Source organism: Fundulus heteroclitus, chromosome 22 (assembly GCF_011125445.2).
Source record: "Fundulus heteroclitus isolate FHET01 chromosome 22, MU-UCD_Fhet_4.1, whole genome shotgun sequence".
In the NCBI taxonomy this organism is placed as follows: Eukaryota; Metazoa; Chordata; class Actinopteri; order Cyprinodontiformes; family Fundulidae; genus Fundulus; species Fundulus heteroclitus.
Window position 1 is genome coordinate 20493554 of NC_046382.1, and position 27604 is coordinate 20521157.

Sequence of the window (27604 nt, forward strand, 5' to 3'; positions counted from 1 at the left end):
ACGCTGGCACTGCTTTCACTCTAGTGGCAGCATGAGACGGAGTCTACAACCAACACAAGTGGCTCAGGTAGTGCAGCTCATCCAGGATGGCACATCAATGTGACCTGTGGTAAGAAGGCTTGCTGTGTCTGTCAGTATAGTGTCCAGAGCATGGAGGCGCAACCAGGAGACAGGCTGGTACATCAGGAGACGTGGAGGAGGTCGTGGGAGAGACACAACCCTGCAGCAGGACCACTACCTCCACCTTTGAGGAACAGGAGGAGCCCTGCCAGAGCGCTGCAAAATGACTTCCGGGAGGCCACAAATGTCCACGAGTCTGCTCAAAGGATCAGAAACAGACACCATGAGGGAGGTGTGACATCCACAGGTGGGGGTTATGCTTACAGCTCAACACCGTGCAGAACGTTTTGGCATTTGCCAGAGAACACGAATATTAGCAAACCACTGGCGCCCTGAGCTCTTCACAGACTAATGCGGATTCACACTGAGCACATGTGACAGAGTCTGGAGACGCCGTGGAGAACGTTCTGCTGCTTCCAACATCCTCCAGCATGACCGGTTTGGCTGTGGGTCAGTAATGGTGGTGGTGGTGGTGGGGGGCGCATTTCTTTCAGGGGCCTCACAGCCCTCCATGTGTTCGCCAGAGGTAGTCTGACTGCCATTAGGAACAGAGAGGAGGTCCTCAGACCCATTGTGAGACAATAAGCTGGTGGAGTTGGCCCTGGGTTCCTCCTAATGTAAGACAAAGCTAGACCTCATATGAGTATGAGGCTTTGATGCTATGGACCGGCCCGCCTGTTCTCCAGACCTGAATCCATTGAGCACATCTGGGACATCATGTCTCGCTCCATTCACCAACGCCACGTTGCACCACAGACTGTCAGGAGTTGGCGGATGCGTAAGTCCAGGTCTGGGAGGAGATCCCTGAAGAGACCATCCACCACCTCATCAGGAGCATTCCCAGGCGTTGTAGGGAGGTCATACAGGCACATGGAGGTCACAAGTGCTACTGAGCATCATTTTAGCTTGTTTTAAGGACATTAAATCAAAGTTGGATCCACCTGTAGTGTGTTTTTCCACTTTAGCTTTGAGTGTGGCTCCAAATCCAGACCTCCATGGGTTAATAAGTTTGATTTCAATTGATAATTTGTGTGATTCTGTTGTCAACAGATTCAACTGTAAATAACAAAGTATTTAATAACAGCATTTCATTGATTCAGATCTAGTATGTTATTTTAGTGTTTCCTTTATTTTTTTGAGCAGTATATTTGCCCTGTTATGAAAAATCCCACCCCTCCACAACCACTATCAAGCTATTTCCTTCTGTATAATTTTCACCTAAACTAGTGCACTCTCACAAACTCCCACAGGTGCTGGGTCCCAGGTATTAAATGTTCACTTATATACAGTAATCTTATAATTTTATTTATGTTCTTTCACTTTCTTTTTTCAGGTATCACATTACACGTCAGCTTACATAATATATATATGATTTAGCAATGGCATCTAGGTGTTATTCGAGTGTATCTGTTGCTTTATGTCTGTTGGTTGTGCTGTTCTTTTTGTGTCTCTTTCCAGGTGATGGAGCAGACGGAGAAGGTTTTATCATTCTCTCCCTTTTATCTCTTCTTTCTTTCACCTCTTCTCTTTCTTTTTTTCTTTCTCTCTCACTTCTTGTTCTTCCTTTACTCTCCCATTGTAATGTCCATATAATTAGAAATTCTCCTTGCAGGAATCACAATAAAGCTATTTACAAGCATAAATCAAGTGGAGCACTATGGCGAAAGCTGTTTGCCCCACTTGTAAAAGCAAAATCTGTCGAGCTCTATCTGGCATTGAGATATCAATTCCTATTGCCACATTGCTAGACAGGACACTGGGGGAAAAAAAAATCCACCCTCTGAGTAGTAAATAGTAATTGTTTTTAACCAAATCATTAGTGCCACTAGTGTAGTTGTGACCTGGCAGTACGGCTCACCACCCAAGGCGCCACTGTCAGGGGGCGCACAAAAGCTAACGTTGCCATTTGTTTAATATTCCTACAGTATTTGCTGCTAACCTAAGGGCCCATTTCAAGATTAGTTTTTAATCTGACGTGCATTTGATCAGATCTGCTTCTAAATCAGATCTTCAATTTTGATCTGATTTTACGTTACGTTTGTTTAGCTGATCAATATCTAGAAACCTCGTTTCCTGTGGTGAAATGATGACATGGCACAGAGACCCATTCATTCCACCGGATAAAACTCGAGAACCTGTAAGGCTTATTCCCCCAGGCGACGAAATAGCTGCTCAATTAAACTTGCCAATATCTAACATCAAAGCAATAAGTTAAAACCTGCAGGAACTGTGACAAAGATCTAAGGCATCTCACCAGCAGCGAGCAGGATGATAAAGGAGGTAAAATCACCAAAGCTTACCGTTAAAAATACAGCAGAGTGGCAGATTTGGGTCAGCACTTCTACAAAACTAGAAAATAATTTTTTTTCAGACACATCTGAATCTTGTAAAATCTTGAAAAAAAAGTGTCGCCATATTGACTGCTGTGCTGCAAAAAACCAAATGCTTAATCTTCTTTGGCTCTTCTGAATCATGTCTGTTTGAAGCGATGCTAATTCTGCCGTTTGCGTTTTAGTGTCCGTGTTTTTGTTTCTGTTCCTGAACATGCAAGGATTTCTTTTTTCAGTCAATAAAAGCTGCTAAAGCGGCGACAGGCAAACTATTTTTCTAAGGTTTGTATTTCTGCGAATCCTACTGGCTCTCAGAAAATACATGGATCATAAGTGCTGCGGCCCAACCGTAGGACAAATGCAGCAAAAGTCAGAAATCAGATCTGTACTGCCTGTTCACTCAGGTCGTGTAACAGGATCTTCATGACTTTCTCGTGAGTCATTTTATCTCGACAGCTCTGCGTGCACAAACAGACTTATGGAAGAAAAGCTGCATTGTTACATATTGCGATAACCCTCTTTTTTTTTTTTTTCATCTCATTTATTTGAGGAAGAAAGTGCACAATGAAACGAAAATCACATTCATTGCTCGAAACGGGTGGGAAAGATTGCTAATCAGTGTAGCTTTCAGCAAATCACTGTAATTTCTGATTATCAGAAAATAAGCAGCATCCTAAAAGGCAAACCTGAAACCAAACATGCTCGCGTGTGGAGAAATATGAGGGCTTTAAGAAGGGGAGACAGTAATTCTTGCTACAGCACAAACTAAACAGACTGAGGAGGGTCCACTCTTATGGAAACGGTGAGACGGCTTCTTCCGTGGGCCTTCTTGGGGATCATGCACGACCGTCTCCGCTCCTTACAGGGGCTGCTCAGAGAAAGCAGTGTAGCTCTTCACGCGGGCAAAGAAGAAGGGCGAGTACATCCCGTCGAGGTCGAATGTTGTGATGACAGTTTCCCCAGTCAGCCTGAAAACACCATCAGGGTTGATTTAAATAAATAAATAAAATACAGCTACATGGTTTCCTGCTAATATATACGACCATGCTGAGGAGGCTTACCTGTAGGTGATGTGGCAGGAGTGGTGGATCCACACTAGCTTACTGAAATTCTGGCGCCCTCTGGAGGCGAGATGCAGGCCCACATGGAAGGTGTGTTCAGCCTCGGGAGCCTGGTTCCGCCTGCAGAACCGATTCCTTTGAAACTCGGTTGCTTTCTGTCAGGAAACGACATTTGTTCGCTGATTTAGGCAGCATTCAGAGTTAGCGTGTATTTCTATGTCAAAACTTCAGACTATTTAGACTCTTTTTAAAAAGCTGAATTACAACGGAGGACAAAAGGGTAACTGAGTGGATCTATGAGTGGCTAAATGGACAAACGGTTGGATGGATGGACAGACTGGTAAAATAATTAATGAAGGAATAAACACTGTTAAATAAATATTTTCCACCCAGTTCTTCCTTGTCCACACTCATCCAAACCCGGAAAAATTATGAAATCAAATTGCAGACTTGTCTGGGCTGCACAGGAGCCCCGAGGATTCATGGAGAATCGACAGATTTCTCCAGCAGAACGCCGTTTCCCACACAAATGTTGAGAGTTTCTGACAAAAAACCAAAGCAAAAAGACGCATTTTCTCACCTCCTCCTTCTTCTTCTTCTTGGAGACGACGGCAAAGACTTTGGTTTGGTTGTCCGTCTCTTGGGACAGACGGAAGTGGCCGAGCAGAACAGAATCCATTCTGTAAATAAAAAGGGACGCCGCAACCGTCACAGAGGCGGTTGTTACCGCTTTATGTTACAAACGTCTGGTTGTTTTCGAGCTTCTGGATCACCTGGTGTTTCTCGTACGCAGGCGGGGAACGACGGACAGAGGGTCCTCGGGGGTGGTGAGCATCAGGACGAAGCCGTCGGGGAAGAACCGGAGGTACCTTGAGTAACGATGAAAGGCAGCGGGTAGATGAGACTTTGTCCCATGTATAAATCTAAAACCTTTTCACTGAAACTTACCTGTAGTACTCAACATGATGCCAAGCTCTGTAGAAGCCGTCCAGGGATTCCTCTCCCTGACGGATGTATGTCGTCTTGCTGATATAAACACCTAGAAATGGACAATAAATTATCCACACTGGATACACGATTAACGCTGAAACAATACTCTTAAAGGAAGTCTTTAACCAGATCTGCGTTTGGCTTCTCGTGACATTTGCCTTTGATCTTCTCATTTGTTAAAGTCTAAATTAACTAAAGGTTTCGCTTTAGGATATCTTAAATAAAATATGTAGCATCACCGTAAAGGTTATTTGACTGACATTTCAGACCAACATGATGTGCAAAGCTTAAGCATTTTAACCTAATAATTTAGAATCAGGTTCAGAAATTACTTTATTAAACCCCCGTAAGGAAATTCAACTTTTCCACAAAGCTCCAGAAACGATAGGAAAACAACATGTCTGAAAGTATAAAAGAAAATATCTACTAAAATGTACTAAAATATAAGAGCAGGTATAGACTAAAATACAACAGTAATAAACATCAATAAGCAAATTAGGTGAATGTTGTGGACATCCAATTTGCCACCGATTAAAATAGTGTTTAGTTGGCATTAAAAGAGCGTCTGATAAAGTTTGACAGAACTGAAGTGATGCTGAAACCGTGTTTTTGTTACCATCAAAGCGGACACGTGGCCTCTGCAGGAACATTTCTCTCCAGGACTTGAAGGGTACTAGTTTGGTGCAGTTCCGTCCCCACACTCTTAAACAAGCGGAGCGCCAAATCTCAGGGTCCCTGGGGGGGGGATATATAAAAAGATTTACATTTCTGTATCTGCTGAGCAGAAAACAAGTTGACATCTCGAAATGCACGACTGCAAGTCGGCAACTCGCCTGGCACAGATGTAAAACCCACGGCAGACCGAGGAGAGCTGCTCCAGGGCCCGCATGTCCAGCTCGCTTGACACAACCCAGCGGAATATGTACATCAGGATTTCCCGTGGCAAGGCTGCAGGGAGAGAGAGCGCAGATTATAATGCAGATGCATATGTGAAGACGTTTACACAAGGTTCAGGGACCTTGGTGTTATTTATGACCAAGACGTGTCATTTAAATCCCATATTAAACAGGTTTCCAGGGTTTCCCTTTTTTCTCCTCTGGAATATTTGCAAGATTAGAAACATTCTGTCCAGGAGTGACGTTGAAAAACTAGTCAATGCATTTCTTACTTCAAGGCCGGACTACTATTGTAATTATTTATCTTCCCTTCATTGGCTTCCTGTTAAATCAAGAATAGAATTTAAAAATCTTCTTCTAACGTATAAAGCCCTTAATAATCAAACTCCATCATATATCAGAGCTCTGATTACCCCGTATGTTCCTAACAGAGCACTTCGCTCTCTGACTGCAGGTCTGCTGGTGGTTCCTAGAGTCTCTAAAAGTAGAATGGGAGGCAGATCCTTTAGCTATCAGGCTCCTCTCCTGTGGAACCAACTCCCAGTTTTGGTCCATGAGGCAGACACCCCGTCTACTTTTAGGACTAATCTTAAAACTTTCCTTTTTGACAAAGCTTATAGTTAGAGTGGCTCATGTTACCCTGAGCTACCTCTATAGTTATGCTGCTACAGGCTTAGGCTGCTGGAGGACATCAGGGCCTATTTCCTTCACTCTACTGATTTCTCCTACTGTTCTTCAATTTGCACAACTTTTAACTTTTTGTTCTCTGTTTTTTTCTCTTCATAGTAGGTACACCTGCTCTGGTGTTCTGTTAGCTGTGACATCATCTAGGGGGGCAGATCATCCGGGATTCCTGGATCAATGTGTGCTTTTCTGCATTTTGTGTCTCTGTCTGTCTTCTGCTGGAGGTTTTTCCTTCCCGTTAAAGGGGTGTTTTCTTCTCCACTGTCGCTTCATGCTTGCTTGGTATGACGGATTGCTGCACAGCCATCGACTGTCCACCGTTGCTCTACGCTCTTTGAGGAGGAGTGAATGCTGCTTGTCAAGACTTGATGCAATCTACTGGGTTTCCTTAAATAGGAAACTTTTTGACCAACCTGTATTTGATTGAATTTGACTTGAGATGACATGTGTTGTGAATTGGTGAATAAATAAAATTGAATTTCTACCTGAAATATGCGTCTGAGTTATTTCAAGCTCAGGGATGCAGATCTTTGGAAAGGAGCTCTCCAGGCTGAGCTGCTGCTCAAAGTAGGCGAGCAGGTCCTCGATCTCCCCCTCGGTGTCACTGTCCTCCATGCTGAGAAAATTACACACCATGTGCAGTTTAAGAGGAGTAATATGATCAAAATAAAAGACAAAAAGGGTTACGGGAGGTTAAAGAGAGGATTGGATTAAAGTGAAATTACTGGAGGATTCATGAATCTGTGTCGACCAAGATGTTGATGCTTGAACTTTCGATTTGACGGCAGAACAATAAAACAAAGACAAATGACACATCTCTGCACCTGTTGACCATGTAAGGGTTGTGTCAAAAAAAAATAAAACTCGAGAAGTTGTTAAGACTATGAACTTTCCACTAGAAGAAAACACCTCTGTCACTGATAACAGATGATTTTACTGCGGGTGTGACAGGGTGAGCAAACAACATAATCTGGGTTGTTGATCCTCATCTGTATCTGAGAGACTTCCATGAATTACAGTCCTGTAGGCTGACTCAAAGGGGTGCGGTAGTTTTTTTGTGAAGCAGCGTTGGTGTGTTTTAAATCTATTTCTAAACAGTCGGGGGCAAAGTATCGTTCATTAAAGACCAAAAAACACACCATCAGATTCACTCTAAAAGCTGGAGTCTGACTGGCCTGTTGTACCACATGAATACGCTTTAATTTAAAATATCTCTTTGCAGCTCTGGCTGTAGGTTTAGGGCCTTTGAAACTCCACCCCTGTCTCCGGCCTTTCCCATTATCGCCCTGTGTTTAGCCGTCTGCCCATCAGCTCCAATCGGCTTCCTTCTCCCTGGTGAAGGAAAGCGCTCTCTGTCTAGATGACCAGCCTTATCTTAGCTTTGCAGCCGCATTGCCCTGAACAGTGCTTGGTGAGACGTCCAAAGCCACAGATACTGTTTTCTAACCTAAATCTGCTTTAAAGGTCTCCACAACCTTCTCCCTGTCTGCAGCATATCTTGGTCTTAGTGATGCTGGTTGATCTTTAATGTTCTCCAACAAACTTCCCAAGCCTTCCCAGAACAGCTGGACTCATACGGAGATTAAATCACACACAACTTTAGTAATTAATGTAGTAATGTAGACGCTATCAGCAGTAAAACCCAACCCGACCTCATGTTTGGCGTGGATGACACTTGTAAGGTGATGCCTGAAATGTTTGGCTACCACAGCTTTTGGCAGGGGAGCTAAAAGCGGCACTTTAACTACAGACTGCATAATTCATGGCTGCGGCGATGCTATTCAGGTGTAAAAAAAGGGCAGAGAGTAAAATGTGACTTACTAATTTCCTCCCCCTCTGTCTGCATCAGGAGGACGGCTGTAGTTGATTTTAAACTCGATATCAGGAACAAGCTGCATGGCCATGCGGTAGAACTTGATAGCTGCAGGTTAAAATAAATAAATCTGATCAGACACTTAAATAAAACAAATACCGAAGATGACACTGAGTCCTGTTTAAATTGTCATGCACAACTCAGACAGCATGGCCGGCTGTTAAATAAGTACAATAACTGCAGAAATAATTTGCCCTTTTAAAAGCAAGATTGTGGTTTATCTGAATTAGATTTTTGTAGTACGCTTATTTCACCGTGTTGATCATTTCTATTCCATCCACATACCTTCGTAAACGGCTCCATTCTGCTCCTCCTGAACAGCTCTCAGAAACAGCTCTGTAGCCTGAGGGAAGGTGAATCCTGTTACTCCTTCATCAGTGACCTTACTGCAGCACCAACTCTTAGCCATACTAAAAAAAAAGAAAGAAAAGAACGTAAAACGGCTCACTTTCTCCTCCCGAGCAATGTCCTGGTTCCTCCTCACGCCTCTCGCCCTCTGCAGCCGGTCACTTATCCCAGTCGCCCCAGAGCTCGGTTTGAGCTCAGACATCCACTGAGCTCGGAACGCATTGAGCTCCACCTGCCAAGATATTACAAAAGGAAAAAAACAACAAAAAGATTTGTTTATTGTCCCTTTATTGGCAGGCCTTACATATGTTTTTGCCAACAGAAAACAAATAAAAATGGAGAATAACTGTTTTAATTGCTTTTTTTTCCCCTTTCAGCATAAGCTGGTTAAAACTGACAAAACTTTTCTCTTTCACAAACAAAAACAAAAAAATGAAAAACACATAGAAAAACATGCATATAAAGCATAAGGCATGACTGATTTCCTGAATGGTTCTCACCTGAAGGTTTGGGTCATCTGAACTCTCATCTTCATCCTCTAATGTACCTCCAATAACAGTATCGTCGTCAGCCTGCGCAACAAAACAGGAGAGCTAAGCCGGAAAACAGCCACAACAACATTGTTTGACCAGTTCTAGCTTCGTAGAGGGAGATGAGTGGACTCTTCCTCCTCCATAAATGTGACCTCCGCCTTGGATAACAATGTGGTCCGGCCTCGATTCCCTCTAAACAGTGTTCAACAAGACTGTTCACTTTATTGCAGGAGTCGCTAATAAATTAAATATCCACGGGGGTGCTTTGGTTAATTGAAATGCATCTAAATATTTTTTTTTTTAATAAAAATTGGGATGAGGATCAAAAATCCCATGTTTTTATTAGACCTCTGAAAACAATTTATTTTAGAGCTGAATTTCTGGTTGAAGAGTTACAAAAATAACAGACCCCAGTTGAAGAAAGTCCTGCATGTACCGCTCTTTTACAGTAATTATTATTTCATTCATATTTCTAATGGCAGTCTGTTCTGGTACTGTTTAATAAATTACACAAATTTGTGAAATTTGTTAATGAAGTTTGTGCTGAGTGTTTTGTTTCCTTTTTGTCATCTCGGCACAGTTTGGTCGTGTAAGTTCAGCGGTTCCCAGCTCTGGTCTCATATCGATATAACTACTCATTTCTATATTTACTTATTCATTTTAAAATGCATTTGAAACATATTATGCAACAGTACATTGGAAAATGTATCCGCCAGTCTTACGAAACAGACAACTTCATAAGAGACAATCTGATTGGTCTAGAGCTAAGCTGCTGTGCAGGTTAACCAATCAAATCTTAAAGACCATTTGACAAGTCCTACCGCCAGCTGAATATCTTATAATGGTGTGCAAGGACACATTGACACATATTCTCTGATAGATATGATTTTGACATAATTAATTTAAATTCAATTAAATATGAATACGCTTTCTTGTATTTATAAAATTGCTGCATTTCGGCCCTCGATACTGGAAACACCGTGAGGTGGAAAAATGCAAATCATTAAATACTTCCTCTATAAAAGGGACAGTACAACAACTTCAGTGGAAAACCTGTTATTCTGAACATGGGAAATTAGGAAAAAAGTGGTTATGTGGGTTTGGTGTTTGCTTTCCAAAAAAACTAACTTTAAATAAACTTCCACTGACATCAACACCTCCGTAGCACGTCCACCAAATACTCGCGTTATAATTTCTACTTTACTGAACGCTGCTGCTAAAATTAAACCGTTCAATGAAAACATGTTGCTGTTGTTTTTTTGTTTTCTTGTTTTATTCTCTACCTGTTCACTAACCGTGTCGCTTACTAGCAGATCGGTGCAGAGACTCGGTAGCTAAACAGGTAACCTAAAGGAAACCAGGCGATGTTACTGTTAGCTTCGCTAGCTACCGATCAGACGGCCTGTTTACCCCCGCCCTACGTCCCGAAATAAAACGTATAAAACACGGAGACCCACCATGACACTTTGGCCTGTAGGTCTCCTTTTTATAGTCGCAGGTGCTCACCGGTCCCGTTTACAGTTCACGGTCGGAGAAACGGACAACACAGCGGACATATTTACGAGCTCGCAGGAACGCAGCCATCTTGCTGAGCGGCCCCGGAGCCTTGGTGACACGCGCGGGCAGGAAGTGCGCTGAAGCTGGGCAGAGAGGACCAATGAGAGGCGGCACGCGACGACAACACAGGCCTCCCTGGATCCGCTTTAACTTGTTTACATGGCCATTTAAAGCATGTACAGTGGGAGAGGGTCAGTGTCTGCTACAGTAAAGGAGTTAATCCAATTTAATTAAACAAATCTAACGAAATTTTACACAATTTGTATTGAATAAAAGAAAAATGTGTTGTTGTTATTATTATTAATAATAATAATTATTAGTAGTAGTAGTAGGAGTAGTAGTAGTAGTAGTAGTTGTGGCAATGGTGGTGGTGAGAGCGGTGAATTTAATCTAATTGCATTTCTCTTATTTTTCTTCTTTTAAAAAAAAAAAAAACTAAAACAAGACTGTCTGTGTTGTTGCTTTAAAATAAAAAAAGCACCTTCTAGGGGAAAATAAAATGTTTCTCTTGATGTGGATTTTTTTCCCGCAACAGCGTATGCTATGTCACTGGCTGATTAGAGAGTTGACTGATCAGAAAAAGTGATTGAAAAATATTGTGGAAAAAAGTATGTATCCTTCAGAGAATGTTCATGGAGGGTTATAGTAAGGTAAGTGAAAGAAATTAAATAAAACATATACAGAAAAGTCAAAAGTAACCATTTTTTACACTTAAATATGTGTGAACAATGTTTACAGAAGGTGAAAGAGGAGTGTAAACTATAGGATCACCAGATGTGTACCTTATATGGAAGAATCAGACCAGACTCCACCCATCAGGTGACTTTGATCTTATGGAGTCTGATGTGGGCATGAAAACCTTGCTGGACTTTTTTTCTTTTTGGCATCAGGCCTATATCCTGTAACCTATATCCTATAACCCCTAAATAGGTGTGGTCTACCGGAGGAGCAGTTATCAACAGCTGGATAAGCTTCATCAAGAACACCAGATCTTTCCTGGAATACCTGCAACAGGTGGTGAGAGCCAGTGGAATTCAAGCCAAACTAACATCACACCCAGGCAAAGTCCTCACAAACCATGGATGAACAGCTCCAGCTGCTGTATCATAAGCGCAAAAGAGACCTTAACTTTAGGTCTTTCTAATGTACAGCTTTTAGATACCAACACTCCTCTCACCACATAAAACACTTCAATGGATCAAAGTGGAAATCCAATTTGTATCTATGTACAATATTTACATTTATTTTTCTTTGCACAGACCAGTATTGTAAAAACCAATTTTTTACACAATTTAAAAAAGTAAACTTTATTTGACTAAACTTGCATATAGAATTTACATTTTTTGCTTATTTGACATTTTATATTTTTTTTACTCATTATCTATTGGTTGTATTGCTTTTGAATGTCTTTCTGTTTGTCTATCACTGCTGCTTAAATATAAACAGTAAACAATACTTAAAAAACACATTTCTAGCTTGTTGATCATATTGGTTTGTCTGTTAAAAGACCACCATTTTTTTTAACTCTAAATACAAAGGTGGGAATATGTATTTGAGTACTTTTCACATTTCTTCTCAAAAATAGATATGTTGTTGATGAAGCTATTTTTTTTAAAATAATATTCGTACTAAGCAGAGATAGATTCTATTAAATATCATTACCATTATATTTGTATCTATATGTTTACTTTTGTTCCACATATGTTGTTATTTGGTTCTTTAGGGTTTGTTCTGATAATATAGACCATGGACTCTAACCCAGGGGTCTCCTATGATGTCAAGTCTAATTTAGCCAATTCTAATCGATGACCTAAAATACAGATGTTTGTGCAACAAAGTCTGCATGTGAGTACAAGTCATGGAATGGAAGGGGGGGGGGTGCTCCTTACGTCTGCTGCTCTAACATTGCTCATCAAGAGCAGGATCATCAGCTCATTTCCACCTTTGCATTTTTGCTTTTTAATTCATATATTAACTATGGAATATGTTTTATTTAATAGTACACAAACGTTTATGACTATTTGGTAACATAGTATCAACATATTTGGCACGTTTCGGCTGTTTTTTTTTTTTTTTTTTTTTTTTTTAAGAAAACAAACAAAATCTAAAACTATCCTTACTTCATGAGATAAAACTTCATAAACTACAACTATTTTAATCCTAACTTTTAAACGCAGACCTCTACCTTAAAAAGTAATGCTCAAATACTGTAAATCTCGGCTGTTTCCCTGCCTCGCGGCTGCCTGTGAAGGAAAGGCTGGGATTTGTTGCCATGAGACAATTTTTGTAACAACGCGAGATTATGGGCGAATTCTGACGAAACAGCCCAACAGAGAGTTAATTCTCGCGGAGCGGACGGGCGCCTCACTGGTTACGATTATTAACCAACAATATACCTGGGAGAAAGAAAAAAAAAAAAAACTCGCTGACACAAGTGATGAGTTAAACATTGACTGCGTTTTTTTTTTCTCTCGGACATGTGTTGCTATCGTTTCGAAACCAGGAGGGTGAGTATTTGGTCTCATGTGATTGAGAGGCAGTTAGGAGGAGCAGCCTCTTCTCTCTCCCCCTCAGTTTTCTCCGCAGGGTTGGCCCGTTGTTGGGCCACCGCCGACGCACAATCTCGGTTACCGATCATTTAACCAGTTAGTCACCATGGACATTTACATTTTTTTAAAAACCTAAAACACCTGAAAACGGACTGAACTAGCGAGCTCGGTTAGCTTGAACCTCCATTTAAAGGAGTTAACGGCGCTTTCCCAGGTTAGCTTTCTCCAGATGCAGCTGAGTGTCAGCTGAGTTGCTACAAATACAGCTGTAGATCGGACAGAAATGGAGAAAGAATGATAAATCTGCTTTTAAAACAAAATAATAATACGTAGGTAATGCCTTTTTAATTAAAACAGTGATTTTACTCGTTACTCATGTTTATACCATATATACGGTGCCTTGCACAAGTTATCCAACACATTAAACCTGCCCACATTTTGTTATCTTAAAAAAAAAAAAAAATCAAGATTTTTTTGGTAAAACACCAAGATGCTCAAATTGCAAACGGGATGGAAAACGGTGTGGCTTGCCTTTGTACAGAAACCTCTTTTACTCTGGATACCCTAAATAAAAACCCAGTGCCAGAGATTCCCTTAAAGGGACACTTACTTGGTAAACAGTGTCCGCCTGTTGCGTAATTTATTCTCAGGCTGGATGTAGCTGCCCTGTGAAAGCCTTCGTGGCACGTTGTCGGAGAACATTAATCAGCAACCAGCATCATTTGGGCACAAAAACGCAGGCTGTCCAGGTACAAAGCGTGGTACGGCTATAAAACAGTCCTAAGTTTTAAACATCCCAAAGAGAGCTGCCCCGTCAGTCATCTGGAAGTGTTCGTTTACCGAGATGTGACTGTCTGGGCAAGGAGAGCGTTGTTGAGTGAAACAGCAAAGATGGCTGTTGAGGAGCTGCAGGGATGGACACCTCAGGTTGGGGAATCTATCAATTAAATTCAATTTTATTTATATAGCGCCAATTCATGAAACATGTCATCTCGAGGCACTTTACAAAGTCAAAATCAGTCAGATTATACAGATTGGTCAAAAATTTCCTATATAAGGAAACCAGTTGATTGCATCAAAGTCCTGACAAGCAGCAATCACTCCTGGAGAAGCGTAGAGCTACAGGGAGAGTCATCTGCATTGTCCATGGTTTTGCAGCAATCCCTCATACTGAGCAAGCATGAAGCGACAGTGGAAAGAAAAACTCCCCATTAGTGGGAAGGAAAACCTCCATCAAAACCAGGCTCAGTATGAACGGTCATCTGCCTCGACCGACTGGGGGTTACAGAAGACAGAGCAAAGACACAACAAGAGAGACAAAAAAGCACAGAAGCACACATTGATCTAGTAATCTGTTCTATATTAGATGGTAATAGCGGGTGATCTGTCTTCTCTGGATGATGTCACAGTTTAACAGAACTATCGACTGGGCAACTATTAGGCATTCACTCCACCATTCTGGACTTTGTGGAGGAATTGTAAGAAGAAGGCCATTGTTATGAGGACTGCTGTTTGCCACCAATCAAAGATGGGACCCTAAAAAGCGTTGGGAAGAGGGTGCTGCGATCAGGTGGGACCAAAGCTGAACTTGTCTGGCCTAGTAGCGCTTTGAAAGCCGGTCATCTTGAGGAGGAAGATGCTTGGAGCTAAATACAGAGCAAGACCGGAAGAGAGGCTGGTAGATGATAAGGAGCGTGACGTAGGGCCAGATTTATAGTGGGAGGGTTACATCAAATCATATGCATGTTTTAAAACAGCCCGGTCAAAGTCCCTACCTAAAGCCAATTGAGAATCTACGACAAGGCTTTAAAACTGAGGTTCATATATGTTCTCTATCCAATCTGATCTTTTGTTATCCAATATGACAAAGGATCTCAGAAAGACTGATAAACAAATTACACCTTTCAATCTTTCTGTAAGACAAATTAGAAGACCATGGGTCATTTTCCTCCCTCCTTACACTTATATGCCACAATGTCTTGGTCTGTCACATAAAATCAGTGGTTTCAACATGAAAGTTAAAAGACTATGACTGCTTTTGCAAGACGCCGTCTGGACCTGAGCTATTCAACGAGCGGCATTTGACAAATCGTGTTATTTCAGGCACTTTATCCTCTAAAAAAAAAGTTAAATGTTGGATTTAAGGTGCTTAACGGACAAGCTTCTTGTCGGTTAGATTACTCCATCAGATTTATTGTGAAGCCATACATCGACTGTAGTCTGTGGATCTGCATTTTTCAGTTTTGCTTCTTTTGCTTTTTCAGCTCAGGGGAGACAAACTCCTGACATCATGAGTCCTCCGGCTCAGCCAAACGTCTTCTGCTGTTGCCACAGAAAAATCTGGTTGCATTCGGCAGTCGAAGGGGAACGCGTCTGTTTTTCCTCCTAATTGTTATCCACTCTGCGCTCCCGCCAAAGGGTAACATGTAAGGACAAGCACAATGAATAGATACACCACCATTAGACAGCTAGGAGACGGCACCTACGGCTCTGTCATCCTCGGCCGCAGTCTGGAGTCGGGGGAACTGGTCGCCATAAAGAAGTGAGAATCCTTACGTTTGATTCGTATTTGCCTTTTCCGCCTAAAACAATTTCTTTTGCGCCGTTGTAGATCATTTTACACGAAGAAGGCAAAGGATTTTGCTGTTGAGCTCACATTAATTAGACATAAACACTTGTTTTTCAGAATGAAACGAAAGTTTTACTCCTGGGAGGAGTGCATGAACCTCCGAGAAGTCAAGGTAGGTTTACGTATCACAGCAATCTCGTTTTTTTTTTTTTTTTGAGTTGGGAAGGCGATGGTAATGTGATTTAATAAAAAAAAAGAAATTGCTTCGTATTGTGGGAAGAGGAAGTAGGGGCGCACAAAAATGTCTTTCTCCTAAGTGTGTTATCTCAGCAGAACTCCAGATTGTGTCCAGCTCATGGGGGAGATCTGTGATTGCGTACGGGAATCGTACACACCGTCTCTGCACACAGGGATTCTAAATTATTGTTGTGTCTTTGAAACGTTTTGATAAACCATAGGCCACCTGTGTCTGACGTCAAGGCGCCGTCTATCCTACAGATACGTTTCCCAGGAGTCAACACAGTTATCTCCATGGTCAAAGCGACCTAAAGGAAGCATATTATCTATCCAACACAGTAAGAGCTTAGTGCTGCTGTAACAGGACTTGAGTTCTTTGTAATCTTTTACAAAACCTCACTTTTTCCCCTCCACAGTATATTTATATAGTTTAAATTCAGGAAGGATTAACATATTTGAGTTTGAATCAATAGATAAATAACATTTACTGACCTAGTTTGAGTTCTATTGTGTTTGCCTGTCACTATTGGAGTGTTAGTCTTACTGCCGTGCACTAAGGAATCTAATTTAAAAAGGTATTGAAGGAAGGGTAACGCAACAACCAAATGGACATCGAAGGATGTCTCGTCTCTGCCACAATCACTTAACCAAACTCTGCTAAGGTCTTTCAACCCTATCAGAGCTTGCTAAAGCCAAACTTCAGAAGCGCTGAAGTTTAGTGCCATCTCTCTTCAACACGTATTGAAAAGCGAAGAACATGTGAGTGGCCTCAACCTTCGCTAAATACCAGCAGGAGTTCCCTCCTCTGTTGACAGATCAGTGATGATGACGCCTTTGTTACATTATTCCATATATACCTTGCATTTCAGTGGCTCATGTGGGTTCATGTAAATAACGACCCAACAACACCTGTCTTCTCCTGCATCTGATAATGTAGCAGCTAACGCGTCAATACTGTTTTAGGGAAATGTAAATAAAAATAATCTGTAGCATGAGTGTCACCACATAGAAATGTGATACATACTGCCCAAATGTGCCACTGCTACAGAATTGACTTAAATGTTACACGCATGGCGCAGTAATTACCCAACAGCTCCTGTTTAAATGGAACGTCGTACAGACTCTGTCTGCACTGGTGAAGTTTCACTCACCTCAGCATGCTGAATGCTCGAGGAGGCTTCCACAGCAGGGCCGGTGCACCTGTTTTCTGATTGATAGAGCCAATACTTATTGGACCACTTCAAATTCTTTTAACTTTCTTCCCAAGATCGTCAGGTGGTCATTAAGCATAAAAAGAGAAAACGAGAGCTGTCAGGAAGAAGAAGCCGCAAAACCGACAGCATTTAAACTGGCTCCCAGAGTGGGAAAGTCTGAAGCTGCTCTCCATCACGGCTTTGTCTGGACACCCCTAATCCGCATAACCGGCTATAAACTGTTTGCTTATGCGAGCTAAAGTGGACCTCGCCTCTCCCCTAACACTGACGCACTAACACAGAGAGCAACAATGGCGGACTTCGGAGTTGCGGTCGTGCTCAGACACCTTTCAAGTTCTTGTGGATTTCACACTAACACATTTTGTTCCTCAGCCGCTTTTGCTGTTTTTGCTCTTCTTCCTTCTTCTGTGGCAGTGTTACTGCGCCACTCCCTGGCATCGCCTAAGTATTACAACGCCTATCAAGGCTCCTCCGTCTTGGTGCGGTTGCATCTTTACGCTCAAACCTTTCTGTGCAGAGAAAGTATTTAGCTCCATGTGGATGTAGCCCAAGGCCACCTCCTTTGTGGTTTTTCATGTTTAATGGATTCTTTCGCTCCTCTGTCAAAGCAAAACAAAAGCCTACTAGTTACACTGTTCTAGACTAAAGAAGTACATTAGATGGAGGTAAAATGTCTTCAAAAAGCAAGAAGTCCAGCTGCCTTCTACTTAGCTCTGAGGATTATCGTGTCTTTGATGACTGAGGATCTACGGCAGCCTTTTGGATGCATGTAAAGCATGATTTTTCAGATGTACACCAGCATACAAAGCAAGATTTAAAAGTTTATTAAAAAAAAAAAACAAGGAAGCAAATTACTTGTAAATATGTGGTTCCTGTTACGAATTATTCATCTTCTCTAAATCAGAACTAAAAGGTCTAAAATGTTATAATCTCAGTTTTGGGCCTTTATGGAGTTTTTAAATGTATCCAGAACCTGCAGACATTTAATTACGTCTGAATTTGTTTATTCTAATTGGTCAGATACTGCTGGAAAGGGTCCATTGTATGTTTATGCCAATAAATTACATTATATTTGTGGCATTATCTACCGTTAGCTTCTGGAAAGTGTATATTTAACAAACTTTGTCCTGAAAACAGGGATTTCAGTGGTCGGCTGAGACCTATTTTAACCTGTAGGAAGCTTCCTGTTTCTTGTAAAGAGATAATAAAGCAATGTGACCTGGACTTCAAAAGAAAATAAATCAAGTTAAGTTGACAAACTTAAGTAAGTTTTAAATATTCATAAAGTCCTAAATTTAATTTACCGAATATTGCAGAAACCCTGTTTCTTTGTTTGACGGTAACAAAACTGAGTGGGTTGGCCGTTGACGTGGTTCTACCTTTTTATTTACAAGTCTCTGCTGAAAATTATGTGGGGTTCCCTGTTTTTTTTGTTTGTTTTTTGTATCCTTTTCATTAAGAAACAATAACATATATGTTTTCACTGTGATTTGATTGGATTTCAGCTGTCCTTCCTTTAAGGTTAACACCAAACGTGATGTTGTGCTCTGATGTTGTCAGTAGCCCAGTTGTCAAGTAATCCAACCCTCTCTCTTGTTTTATTTCTGCACCAGTTCAAAATGTCAGAGTCCAAATTTCTTCACCCCGCTCTCAGAGCCGCAGGTGATTGTAGCGTGCTGGCCGAGCTGCCCAAAGCGCTGCCCCGCCCCGCCCCGCCCCGCCCCGCCCCGCCCACCCTCTCCTTTGTCCACAGCACAGCAGATCAACAGCAACGACAGGAAAACGCTGCTCTATAGATAACAATGCTAGCATGCCACTGGCAGACCCCCTCTCACTTTCCCCCTCCTTCCTCCGATGTAGCATGTTAAACATTTCGTAGGAGCATCCCAGCGCAAATAACCCTGCTTTAAACTTGTTTTAGATTTGATTTTCCTTTTTTTGAATTTTAGGCAAAAACCCCTCTAAAATGCCTAGCGTTCTTACTCTGCTCATATTTTATCAAGAAGCTTGTGCTTCTGAATGTACTGCAAAAAAAAAAGAAGCTCTTTGCTTTGTCCAGCATGATTAGATTAATCGTTTAGCTTCAGCTTCACGTCTACAGTTTTTTGTTTTACCTGATGTCCCTTCTCATTCTTTCAGTCCCTAAAGAAACTCAATCATGCTAACGTGATCAAACTCAAGGAGGTGATTCGGGAAAACGATCACCTGTACTTCATCTTTGAGTACATGAAGGAGAATTTATACCAGCTGATGAAAGACCGGTGAGGGATTTGTTTTGTTTCCGTCTGATCGGAATCGAAAGCGTCTGCGGTGCATTTGTGAATGTTCCCGTTTCTCGACGTGTGTTTTGGCTGCAGGACACGTCTCTTCCCTGAATCTGCTGTAAGGAACATAATGTTTCAGATCCTGCAGGGACTGGCGTTCATCCATAAGCATGGTGAGTGTTCCCAAACCTCGGGCGGTCCATTCGGGTTCACGCTCCACAGCTGTCGCTTCGGCCCTGACGAGTGGGAACCGTGTTCTCTGCCAGGGTTCTTCCACCGGGACATGAAACCAGAAAATCTCCTCTGCATGGGCCCGGAGCTGGTGAAAATAGCGGACTTCGGGCTCGCCCGCGAGATCAGATCTCGGCCGCCGTACACCGACTACGTCTCGACTCGATGGTGAGGTCAACGGCGGTGCATGATGTGCGTGTGCGGCTCGGGATGAAGTGGATTTCAAGGTGGCGGCGGGTGTGGTGTTTGAACCAGGTACCGAGCTCCGGAGGTGCTCCTCAGGTCCATATCCTACAATTCACCCATAGACCAGTGGGCGGTGGGCTGCATCATGGCTGAGCTTTACACGCTCAGGCCTCTGTTCCCGGGATCCAGTGAAGTGGACACCATATTCAAGATCTGCCAGGTCCTGGGTACGCCAAAGAAGGTAAAAAACCTGTGAATGCGAGCAAACATACAGGTTATCAGATAAAACTCAAATCTGTCCAGTTTTGTGCTAAGACTTCACAATGTGTGGAATTTTGTGATGAAAATGTGTGATAAGCGTGTTGAATACAACCTAAAAACATTTGAGAGAAAGATTAATGCTCGCTTGTATTAAACTACAGCATCAGGAAGAAGTTAAAAGGCCCTAAAAACAGACAGCATACTCCCAAAATGTAAATACATGTTATTAATATATGTCACGTACCAATATAAAATGGTTATATACTGTGTTAAGACAGTTTTTCTTATCTTAATTAATTAAACGCTCAAAGAGGGGTTCTTATTGTCTCATCAATTTATCACTTAGTTAAAGATTAACATGCTCTTCCTCCGTTGGTCCTTGGAGATCCTAGTTTCAACTTTTCTGTGCACAAGAATATATTTCTACCTATTTCCTTTGAATGTTTTTATACAAAAAATAATTACAGTAAGGTAATTAATGTTAGAGAGGTCTCAGAAACTTGTCTCGAAGTGTTAAAAACCTTTATTGCGCTGGTAAACTTTGATCCACATTATATCATTCAAGTGTTTTCTTGGGAAGAGATATTTTATTCAACCTCTTACTTGTGACTCAGGGTTGCCTGCATCTTGTTCAAGGAGCCGTGATGAGGGAATTGTTGTTTTGCTCTCTGTATTGAGCAGCAGAAATCCTTTAATGACAGGATGCCCTGTGGGTTCTCCCCGCAGACCGATTGGCCAGAGGGATACCAGCTGGCGAGCGCCATGAACTTCCGCTGGCCTCAGTGCGTTCCCAGCAATCTGAAGACGCTCATCCCCAACGCCAGCCCCGACGCCGTCCATCTCATGACCGACCTGCTTCAGTGGGACCCCAAGAACAGGCCGTCCTCTGCCCAGGTTTGCGTCCGCCTACCGTCCTGAAGCCCTGCAGCCGAGCAGGCCCCGAATGCAAGCTGACTGGCTTTGTCCTGACCCCCTTCCAGGCTCTCAGGTACTCGTATTTCCACGTGGGCCAAGCTCTGGGCACCCCTCAGCAGATCCTGGAGCAGAGCAGACCCCAGCCCGGCCTGGTGCAGCTGCAGCCTCCTCTACAGCCGCAGCAGCCTCTACTCCTGCTGAAGCCAATGCCCCCCGCCCAGCCCCCGCCTCCTAACCAGCAGTGCACCCCGCCGAGGGCTCTCCAGCAGGTCCAGCCGTCCCCCGCCTCAGCGTACCAGCGGGGGCTCGTGCGGGAGCAGCAGCCGAAGCACATCCTGAAGCAGGAGCAGGCGGAGGCGATGCCGCAGAGTCACCTCCCTTACATCGGTGACAAGAGCCTGCAGGGCAAGGTGAGCCGCCGGGGCGGCGTTGACAGATGGGACGGCGGGGTCAGCCGCTCCCGTTACGTTTCTATCTGTGTGTGTGTGTGTGTGTCCAGCCAAGGCAGCAGGAGTCCGGCAGCGCAAACCTTCTCAACTATCAGGTGAAACCTAAAGGAGGGGGGCGGCGGCGGTGGGGCCACGGCACGGGACACCTCAAAGGCGAGGACTGGGACAACTACGACGAGAGCGACCTGTCCTCTCTGAGCGTCCTCGGCAAGAGCAACTTTCCCTCCGAGAAGCGGAGGCAGGGGGAGGACGCGGCGAGCAGGTGAGCGAGCAGGTGAACGTGTAGCGCGGGGGGGTGGGGTTGATTCGGGCCGCTGGCCGCCGCGACCCACCGGCTCTTTGCTCCTACAGGTACGGAAACGTTCTGGATTACAGTCGATCCGGCGGGAAAGAAGACGCGCCGCTGAACCTGAACAAGACGGCGGCCCACCAGGAGCCGCTGAGGACCGCCTCAGCCAAGCAGCACTACCTGAGACAGTCGAGATATCTGCCTGGTAATGTGAAGCTTCTGAAACACCGACACCGTAGAGGAAGTAGTCGCACCGGCCTGAAAAGGTCTTGCAGTCCAGATTTTGGTGCGTTCTTTAGCTGTAGTTGCTGTAGTCCTGGCGGAGGAATTGGGACATTATTATGCTTTGATGTGGGGCAATAATCGGTCCTGCTGAGTATTTAAGAGCATGTCGTCTGTAAAAACTGGCAAATTAAAGCTTCCTTGGGGAAATAAAATCAAAACCTGAGTTATGAGTTATCTCGGGTTGAAGGCGTTGAGGTTAGTAGCCTGTAGGGGCAAAAAAGGCCCCGTCAGAGCGGAAAAATAAGTGAGTAAAGTTATTACTGAACTCAATTCTACTCTTTTATGCAAGTTAAATACAAGCTGTTTGGCAAGGGATTAATTTACCTGAATGTCTAAAAGTCTAAAATTAAAGTCCCATTCGGTCTTAAGTGAAACTTTTAATGTGTTAGTGTGCGGTTTGCAGTAAACCGTCACCGTCTCCCCTCAGGCATAAGTACAAAGAAGAGCGTGACCATCGACGTCGGCAAGGATTTCACTGGGAGCCATCTGTGGGGGGGCAGCGGCCTCCCCTTCGGGGGGACTCTGCCGAGCAGAGGAGCGCACGGTAACGCTTCTCGTCCGACCGCAGCCGTTTGCTGGGTGGAGCCGCTGGCGGAGTAATTCGTTTTTGGTTTTGGCTTTCAGGTACAAACACGATCCCTGGCGGATACATGCCGTCGTTCTACAAGAAAGACGGCGGCTCTGCCGGCCACCGAGGGAGGCAGAGTGCGTCGGTGGAAGCAACGGCGTCAAGTGAGCGTTCCCCCGATACGTGTTTATGCAGCACTTTGCTCACTAATTCACTCCTTCTCTTCACTTTCTGTTGCTTTAAGCTACAAACCTTCGTGTTCTTTTCCCAGAGCGACAGAAACTAGCGCGTGATTGTAAAGAGGAAGGCAGAACGATGCATGGTTTTCAAGACGTTTCACAGATAAAAACCTGCACTGCAAAAATAGAACTAAAAATAAGAAAAAAAACTTTTGAAATGAGAGTACTTTTCCTTAATTTGAGCAGGTAAATAGGATTATTTGCCAGTGGAATAAGATTTTTGCACTTAAAATAGGAATAACTCATCTCCATCATCTTATTTCAAGTGCAGTATATCTAATTATCTTATTTTAGGGGTAAGAAATACTAATTCCATTGGCAAATAATCTTATTTGCCGGCTCGAATCAAGGGAAAATACATTCATTTCAAGAAAATTCTACTTATTTTTAGTTCTCCTTTTGCAGAGTGAAAGCTGTGTTATTCAGGCCCCTTTACTCTGGAACCCCTAAATCAAGCCGGCTGCCTTCAGAAGAGATCATATGACCTCAGTGCACTGCAAAAAGGGAACTAAAAGTTAGTAAAAATGTCTTGAAATGAGTGCATTTACCCTTGATCAGGTAAATAAGATCATCTGCCAATAGAATAGGATTTCTGCACATAGAATAGGAATAACTCATCTCCATCATCTTATTTCAAGTGCAGTATATCTAATTATTTAGTTTTAGGGGCAGATAATCTTATTTACCTGCTCAGATCAAGAACAAATACACTCAGTTCAAGAAGATTTTACTTACTTTTAGCTCCCTTTTGCAGTGTATCAGTACAGAAGAGACGTTCAGACGAGCCTTTTTTTTTCAGGCCTACATGGCTAATGCTATGTGTGGTGGAAAGCCAAAAACTGCCCATGCCCTCTCTGAAGCACGGCGGTGGCAGCGTTACCCTGCAGGGCAGAGAGCGGACGGTTGGTGGGAGGTTAGGCTACGTTCACACTGCAGGTCTTAATGCTCAATTCCGATTTTTTTTGTGAAATCTGATTTTTTTGCATGTCTGTTCACATTTCCAAATATATGCGACTTGTATGTGATCTCCTGTGTGAACTGAATACGTTCAACCGAAGCGTCCCGCATGCTCAGTAGAGGACGCGATGACGTCACACGTAGCAAGCGTCCTCAGTGTTTGCGGAAGTAAACATGGATTATAATGCTGGCGTGCATTTTGTGGTCATTAATTTATTTTCTAACCGGAGCTTTTTCTCCATTGACCGCTCTCCTCATTGTAGTCCGCTATGGGTGTCGTTTTTCTCATTGCTTCTGCATAGCAGGACGCAGAATAGTGACGGTTGTCGAGTATCGGTGACGTACAGGTGCGACCCGGCCGTACAGACACAGGTCGCATTTTAAAAGATCAGATATGTATCAGAATTAGGACCATATATCCAAGTGGCCTGGGTCGCATTTGAAAAAATCCAATTTGTGTTGTTCAGATTGTCATAAAAAGATCAGATCCAGGTCACATATGGGCAAAAAAATCGGAATTGGGTCACCTCAGGCTGCAGTGTGAACGTAGCCTTAGATGGAGCTAAGCATGGAGGAGACTCTGTTAGACGCTGAAGATTGGGCAAAACGTTAAGTCTGTAGGTATGCACAGCGGATGGAGACTAGTAGAGACTTGCCGGTGGAACGGCATTCAAAAAGGGGGTTGAATACATACGCACGCCACACTTTTAAGAATTTTATCGGAAAGAATAATCAAAAGCCACATCCGTAGTTTTCCTTCAGCTGTACAATCATGTGCTACTTTGGGTTTCTCTATCACATACAATCCTGGTAAAAAAAAAAAAAAAACCCAACACTGAATCTGACAAACCTGACGTCTCGTTCCCTTTTGTGCAGATTATGCAACATGGCGGTCCGGCCGGAGTCACGTGAACCCCTCTGCCAACGCGCCGACAGCCAACAAAAGCGCGTCCAGTCTGCTTCCCCGGCCGCCGCTGCAGAGCGTCCACGGGCGGACGGACTGGTCCGCCAAGTACGGACACCGCTAGTGGGCTCCCCGCAGCTCAGAGCTGGGCTCCAGCAACTCTGTCGCTTCCAAAGAGTAGGCCTAGTTGTTTTATAACGCAACTGTGTATATAAACTTTAAACAGCAATAAATTCTGTTTCGTAGGTGTACAGTGAACGTTTTGAGTTGTTAAACTATTTAAAAGTGTGAGGAAATGCAATGAGCCAAAAGCGTGAGTGCGACCCCCCCCCCCCCAGCATCTCTCTGTGTCTTATACTCTTTCTGTAATATAACTGCTGTTGTGCAAAAGTTGTCCTTCAGTTTTGTATCCCTGAATGCTGACTATCCACTTGTATACATATAATATGCATATTACAAATATTATGAAACCCTCACTGTGATTTTGTTTTGGGCCAGTTAATTGCGATGCCTGTATTTGATGCAGCCGTTTTTTTTCCTTCACTTTTTGCATTCTGTTCATTGACCTCTTCAGTCTAACTATTGTTTGTGTATGTTTTCAGTAAAAAGAAAAAAAAAATGTCGGTAATTTCAGTGTTGATATGTTACCGCCGTTGCACAGACCGGTTTCAGCATTTTCATCGGTAAAACGAAGTCATACGGCAAAATCCCTTTTCTCTAAATTGAAATGATCTCTCTCTCGTCAAGAAAGGAATAAACCAAATTTCTTTGTGACGTGTTTTAAATTGTGTAACTTTCACAAGACATTTTTGGCAAGAAATGATTCATTCCATTTCTGTCCTCCAGCTGCAGCTGGATGAGCGCATGCTGCCGAGCCGTTAGATTAATCTGTCAGGAATTAATGTAGGTCAGGAAAATCTCTGCAGTGGTGCTCTACGGGCTTTAACGGGGAATTCGGCGCGGCTAACGCGTCTTGGAATCCGGTAAATATCTGTGAAAAAGCCTAGAAAAAAAAAATCCTATTTTATTTTATCTCACACTGGAACATTTACAAAAATCCAACCTTTAATTTGAGTGTGTTCCTTAACTAGACAAATAAATACAACTCTCAGAACGATAGAAAAATCACAGCTGAGACAATTCTTTGCACCCCTAATAAGGTCTTTAAAATAAATATACTGAAGCTTTTTATTTTAATTTGAACAATTTAAAGGAACCTTTAGTCAGTGATTCATGATGTTCTGTTTCAGTGGGAGTAGATATGGTGTAACACGAAGGCCACTGACCATTAGGCTGGACAAGGACCTGCTTTGATTTTATTAAGACTCTGATGCACTGGTATTTGGACGGTAAGGGAGCAAGTATTAAGAAAAAAAGTCCAAGTTCATCATTAGAGGACAAACAACTTGGGGTCACTCAGTCTTCAACATTAAACACTTTTTAAGGGAAAGATTTCACTTTTTGCCAGATGGGCCTGGTCTGAAACAAGGGATGAATATCTGAAAAAGTACACCAAGCAGGATGGAGGATCTGTTCTAACAATGTTAGAAGGCCTGGTGTGAAAAACTAAAACAGTTGAACTAAAAACCCGGTGGGCTCCGGGGGTGAAGGGAAAATGCCTCATCATTGGGTAGTTCAGCTGGAAAATGTTTCAAAAGATGACAGAATAAACACAGAAACGGTTCGTCAGACACAAAGTCAACCTTCTTCCGTGGCCGTATAAGGCAGCAGGGTGAATGGAGGAGAAGGTTGTAGGTTAGTGACAACAGCCATGCTGTAAGTGTAGACAGCACAAATAAACAGTACACGCCTTTTATGGGGCCCAATTAATGATGTCATTAACGTATTTCTTATCTTCTTGATAGTCAAATAAACTATTTTGTTATGTGGTTGGTAAAATGCTTAATCAGGCATCCTCACACTCACCAACTTGAGAGCAACAGCAAGCTCTGCAGGTGTTATGGATACAAGATTGTTCATTTTAAAGGGCATGGAGCCATAAAAGGGCATCGTTAGTAAATATTCTTAGCAGCCATTTCATTCTACAAGTTTTAGAACATGACTTTTGTCTTTTAAAAGCAACAACCCCCATGCAATTACACAGAGCAGCACACTAGGGGGCGAGCCACCACTTTACCTCAAGAAGATGTTTGGATTTTTTTTTTTTTTTACTATATTGAACTTTTTTTTTGTTTGTTTTTACAACAAAAGCAAATAAGAGGAGACTTAAAAATGAAATAGTAATATGCTGAGACTATGGTGATGTGTAACATTAACCTAAATATGAGTTAAATAAAAAAATAAAATAAAAGGTAGGCTGGTTTCCAGGGGATGGTGGTCATCAAACCAGAAACAAAGAAGAAAATCACAGTTTTTTTTTTTTTTTTTTTTTTTTTTTTGGAAGATTTAACAGATTTCTTTGTGAGAAAGTATTAAAAACTGGCTGTGTTTTGGAAAATGTACATTTGTGAATGAGTACATTTTACTCTAATAGCACACTTACAGCCAAAGATAATAATGGCGCATACAACAGTGATATGGATTAGGAAAGTAGGGAAACTGGAAGCTGACTGAAATTGAAAGGATTGAAAGTACTGAAAGAAGACTCTAAGTAAAATTTTTATTTTTTAAATTATTTTAAAACCAGTCAAAAGGTAAGGCAGACTGCCACGTGCAGCGCCGCATTTGGATGTGTCTGAAGCTTGGAGCTTGACTTCCCTACGTATCTCCTTTTGGCCTTGAGCTTGTTTGGAGGTTCTAGCAGGGGAGCGCAGCTACTGGTACACCGAAGGATGGTTGTCCGCCGCGGGGGGACGTCGTCCGCTGCCACCGAGCGCAGAGCTTCGGGAGGGACACATATGGAGCAGTGAGGGAGGAAGGGGACACCCGCCTAGCCAGCCAGATCAGCCGAATCAACCCTAGCGATCAATGGGGTGACAGATGTCGCAGCCAGATCGCCCTCACATCCGAAAATGAATGTGCGCCGAAAGCTTTATATACACGGCTGCAGCCATGGCAACCCGACTGACGGTTTTGTGCTCTAAAATTTCACGTTACAATTTCAGATGTAGAAAGTCTACTTAACCCAACTTAAC

General features: G+C 42.8%; 2 protein-coding genes across 2 annotated transcripts; one reads left to right on the forward strand and one right to left on the reverse strand.

Moving 5' to 3' along the window:
• Window positions 1-2969: 2969 nt before the first annotated feature.
• On the reverse strand, window positions 2970-10457 carry fbxo9 (F-box protein 9). Its single transcript, XM_012877830.3, has 13 exons — window positions 10293-10457; window positions 8803-8874; window positions 8403-8534; window positions 8240-8297; window positions 7903-8002; window positions 6567-6697; window positions 5335-5449; window positions 5118-5236; window positions 4460-4550; window positions 4285-4380; window positions 4092-4191; window positions 3512-3666; window positions 2970-3418 (listed from the first exon to the last, which is right to left on the reverse strand). The coding sequence occupies exons 1-13, from the start codon at window positions 10293-10295 to the stop codon at window positions 3310-3312; spliced, it is 1281 nt and encodes a 426-aa protein (XP_012733284.2). The 5' UTR covers window positions 10296-10457; the 3' UTR covers window positions 2970-3309.
• A 2246-nt stretch (window positions 10458-12703) lies between these two features.
• Window positions 12704-25142, forward strand: cilk1 (ciliogenesis associated kinase 1). Its single transcript, XM_012877843.3, has 14 exons — window positions 12704-12899; window positions 15206-15483; window positions 15628-15682; window positions 19101-19222; window positions 19319-19398; window positions 19492-19624; window positions 19712-19883; window positions 20630-20797; window positions 20884-21228; window positions 21318-21529; window positions 21619-21761; window positions 22269-22385; window positions 22466-22573; window positions 24482-25142. Exons 2-14 carry the CDS (start codon window positions 15383-15385, stop codon window positions 24631-24633), a joined length of 1908 nt encoding a protein of 635 aa, XP_012733297.2. The 5' UTR covers window positions 12704-12899; window positions 15206-15382; the 3' UTR covers window positions 24634-25142.
• Window positions 25143-27604: the final 2462 nt, after the last annotated feature.

What these genes read in the sequence shown, in the direction of transcription:
- cilk1 (XM_012877843.3), top strand. Translation starts at nt 15,383, where the DNA reads ATGAATAGATACACCACCATTAGACAGCTAGGAGACGGCACCTACGGC. An exon ending in GAACTGGTCGCCATAAAGAA is followed by an intron (nt 15,484 to 15,627) that starts GTGAGAATCCTT and finishes CTTGTTTTTCAG; the next exon opens with AATGAAACGAAAGTTTTACT. An exon ending in ACAGTCGAGATATCTGCCTG is followed by an intron (nt 21,762 to 22,268) that starts GTAATGTGAAGC and finishes GTCTCCCCTCAG; the next exon opens with GCATAAGTACAAAGAAGAGC.
- fbxo9 (XM_012877830.3), bottom strand. An exon ending in GAATGGAGCCGTTTACGAAG is followed by an intron (nt 8,003 to 8,239) that starts GTATGTGGATGG and finishes TTTAACCTGCAG; the next exon opens with CTATCAAGTTCTACCGCATG. An exon ending in CTGCGTACGAGAAACACCAG is followed by an intron (nt 4,192 to 4,284) that starts GTGATCCAGAAG and finishes TTTTATTTACAG; the next exon opens with AATGGATTCTGTTCTGCTCG.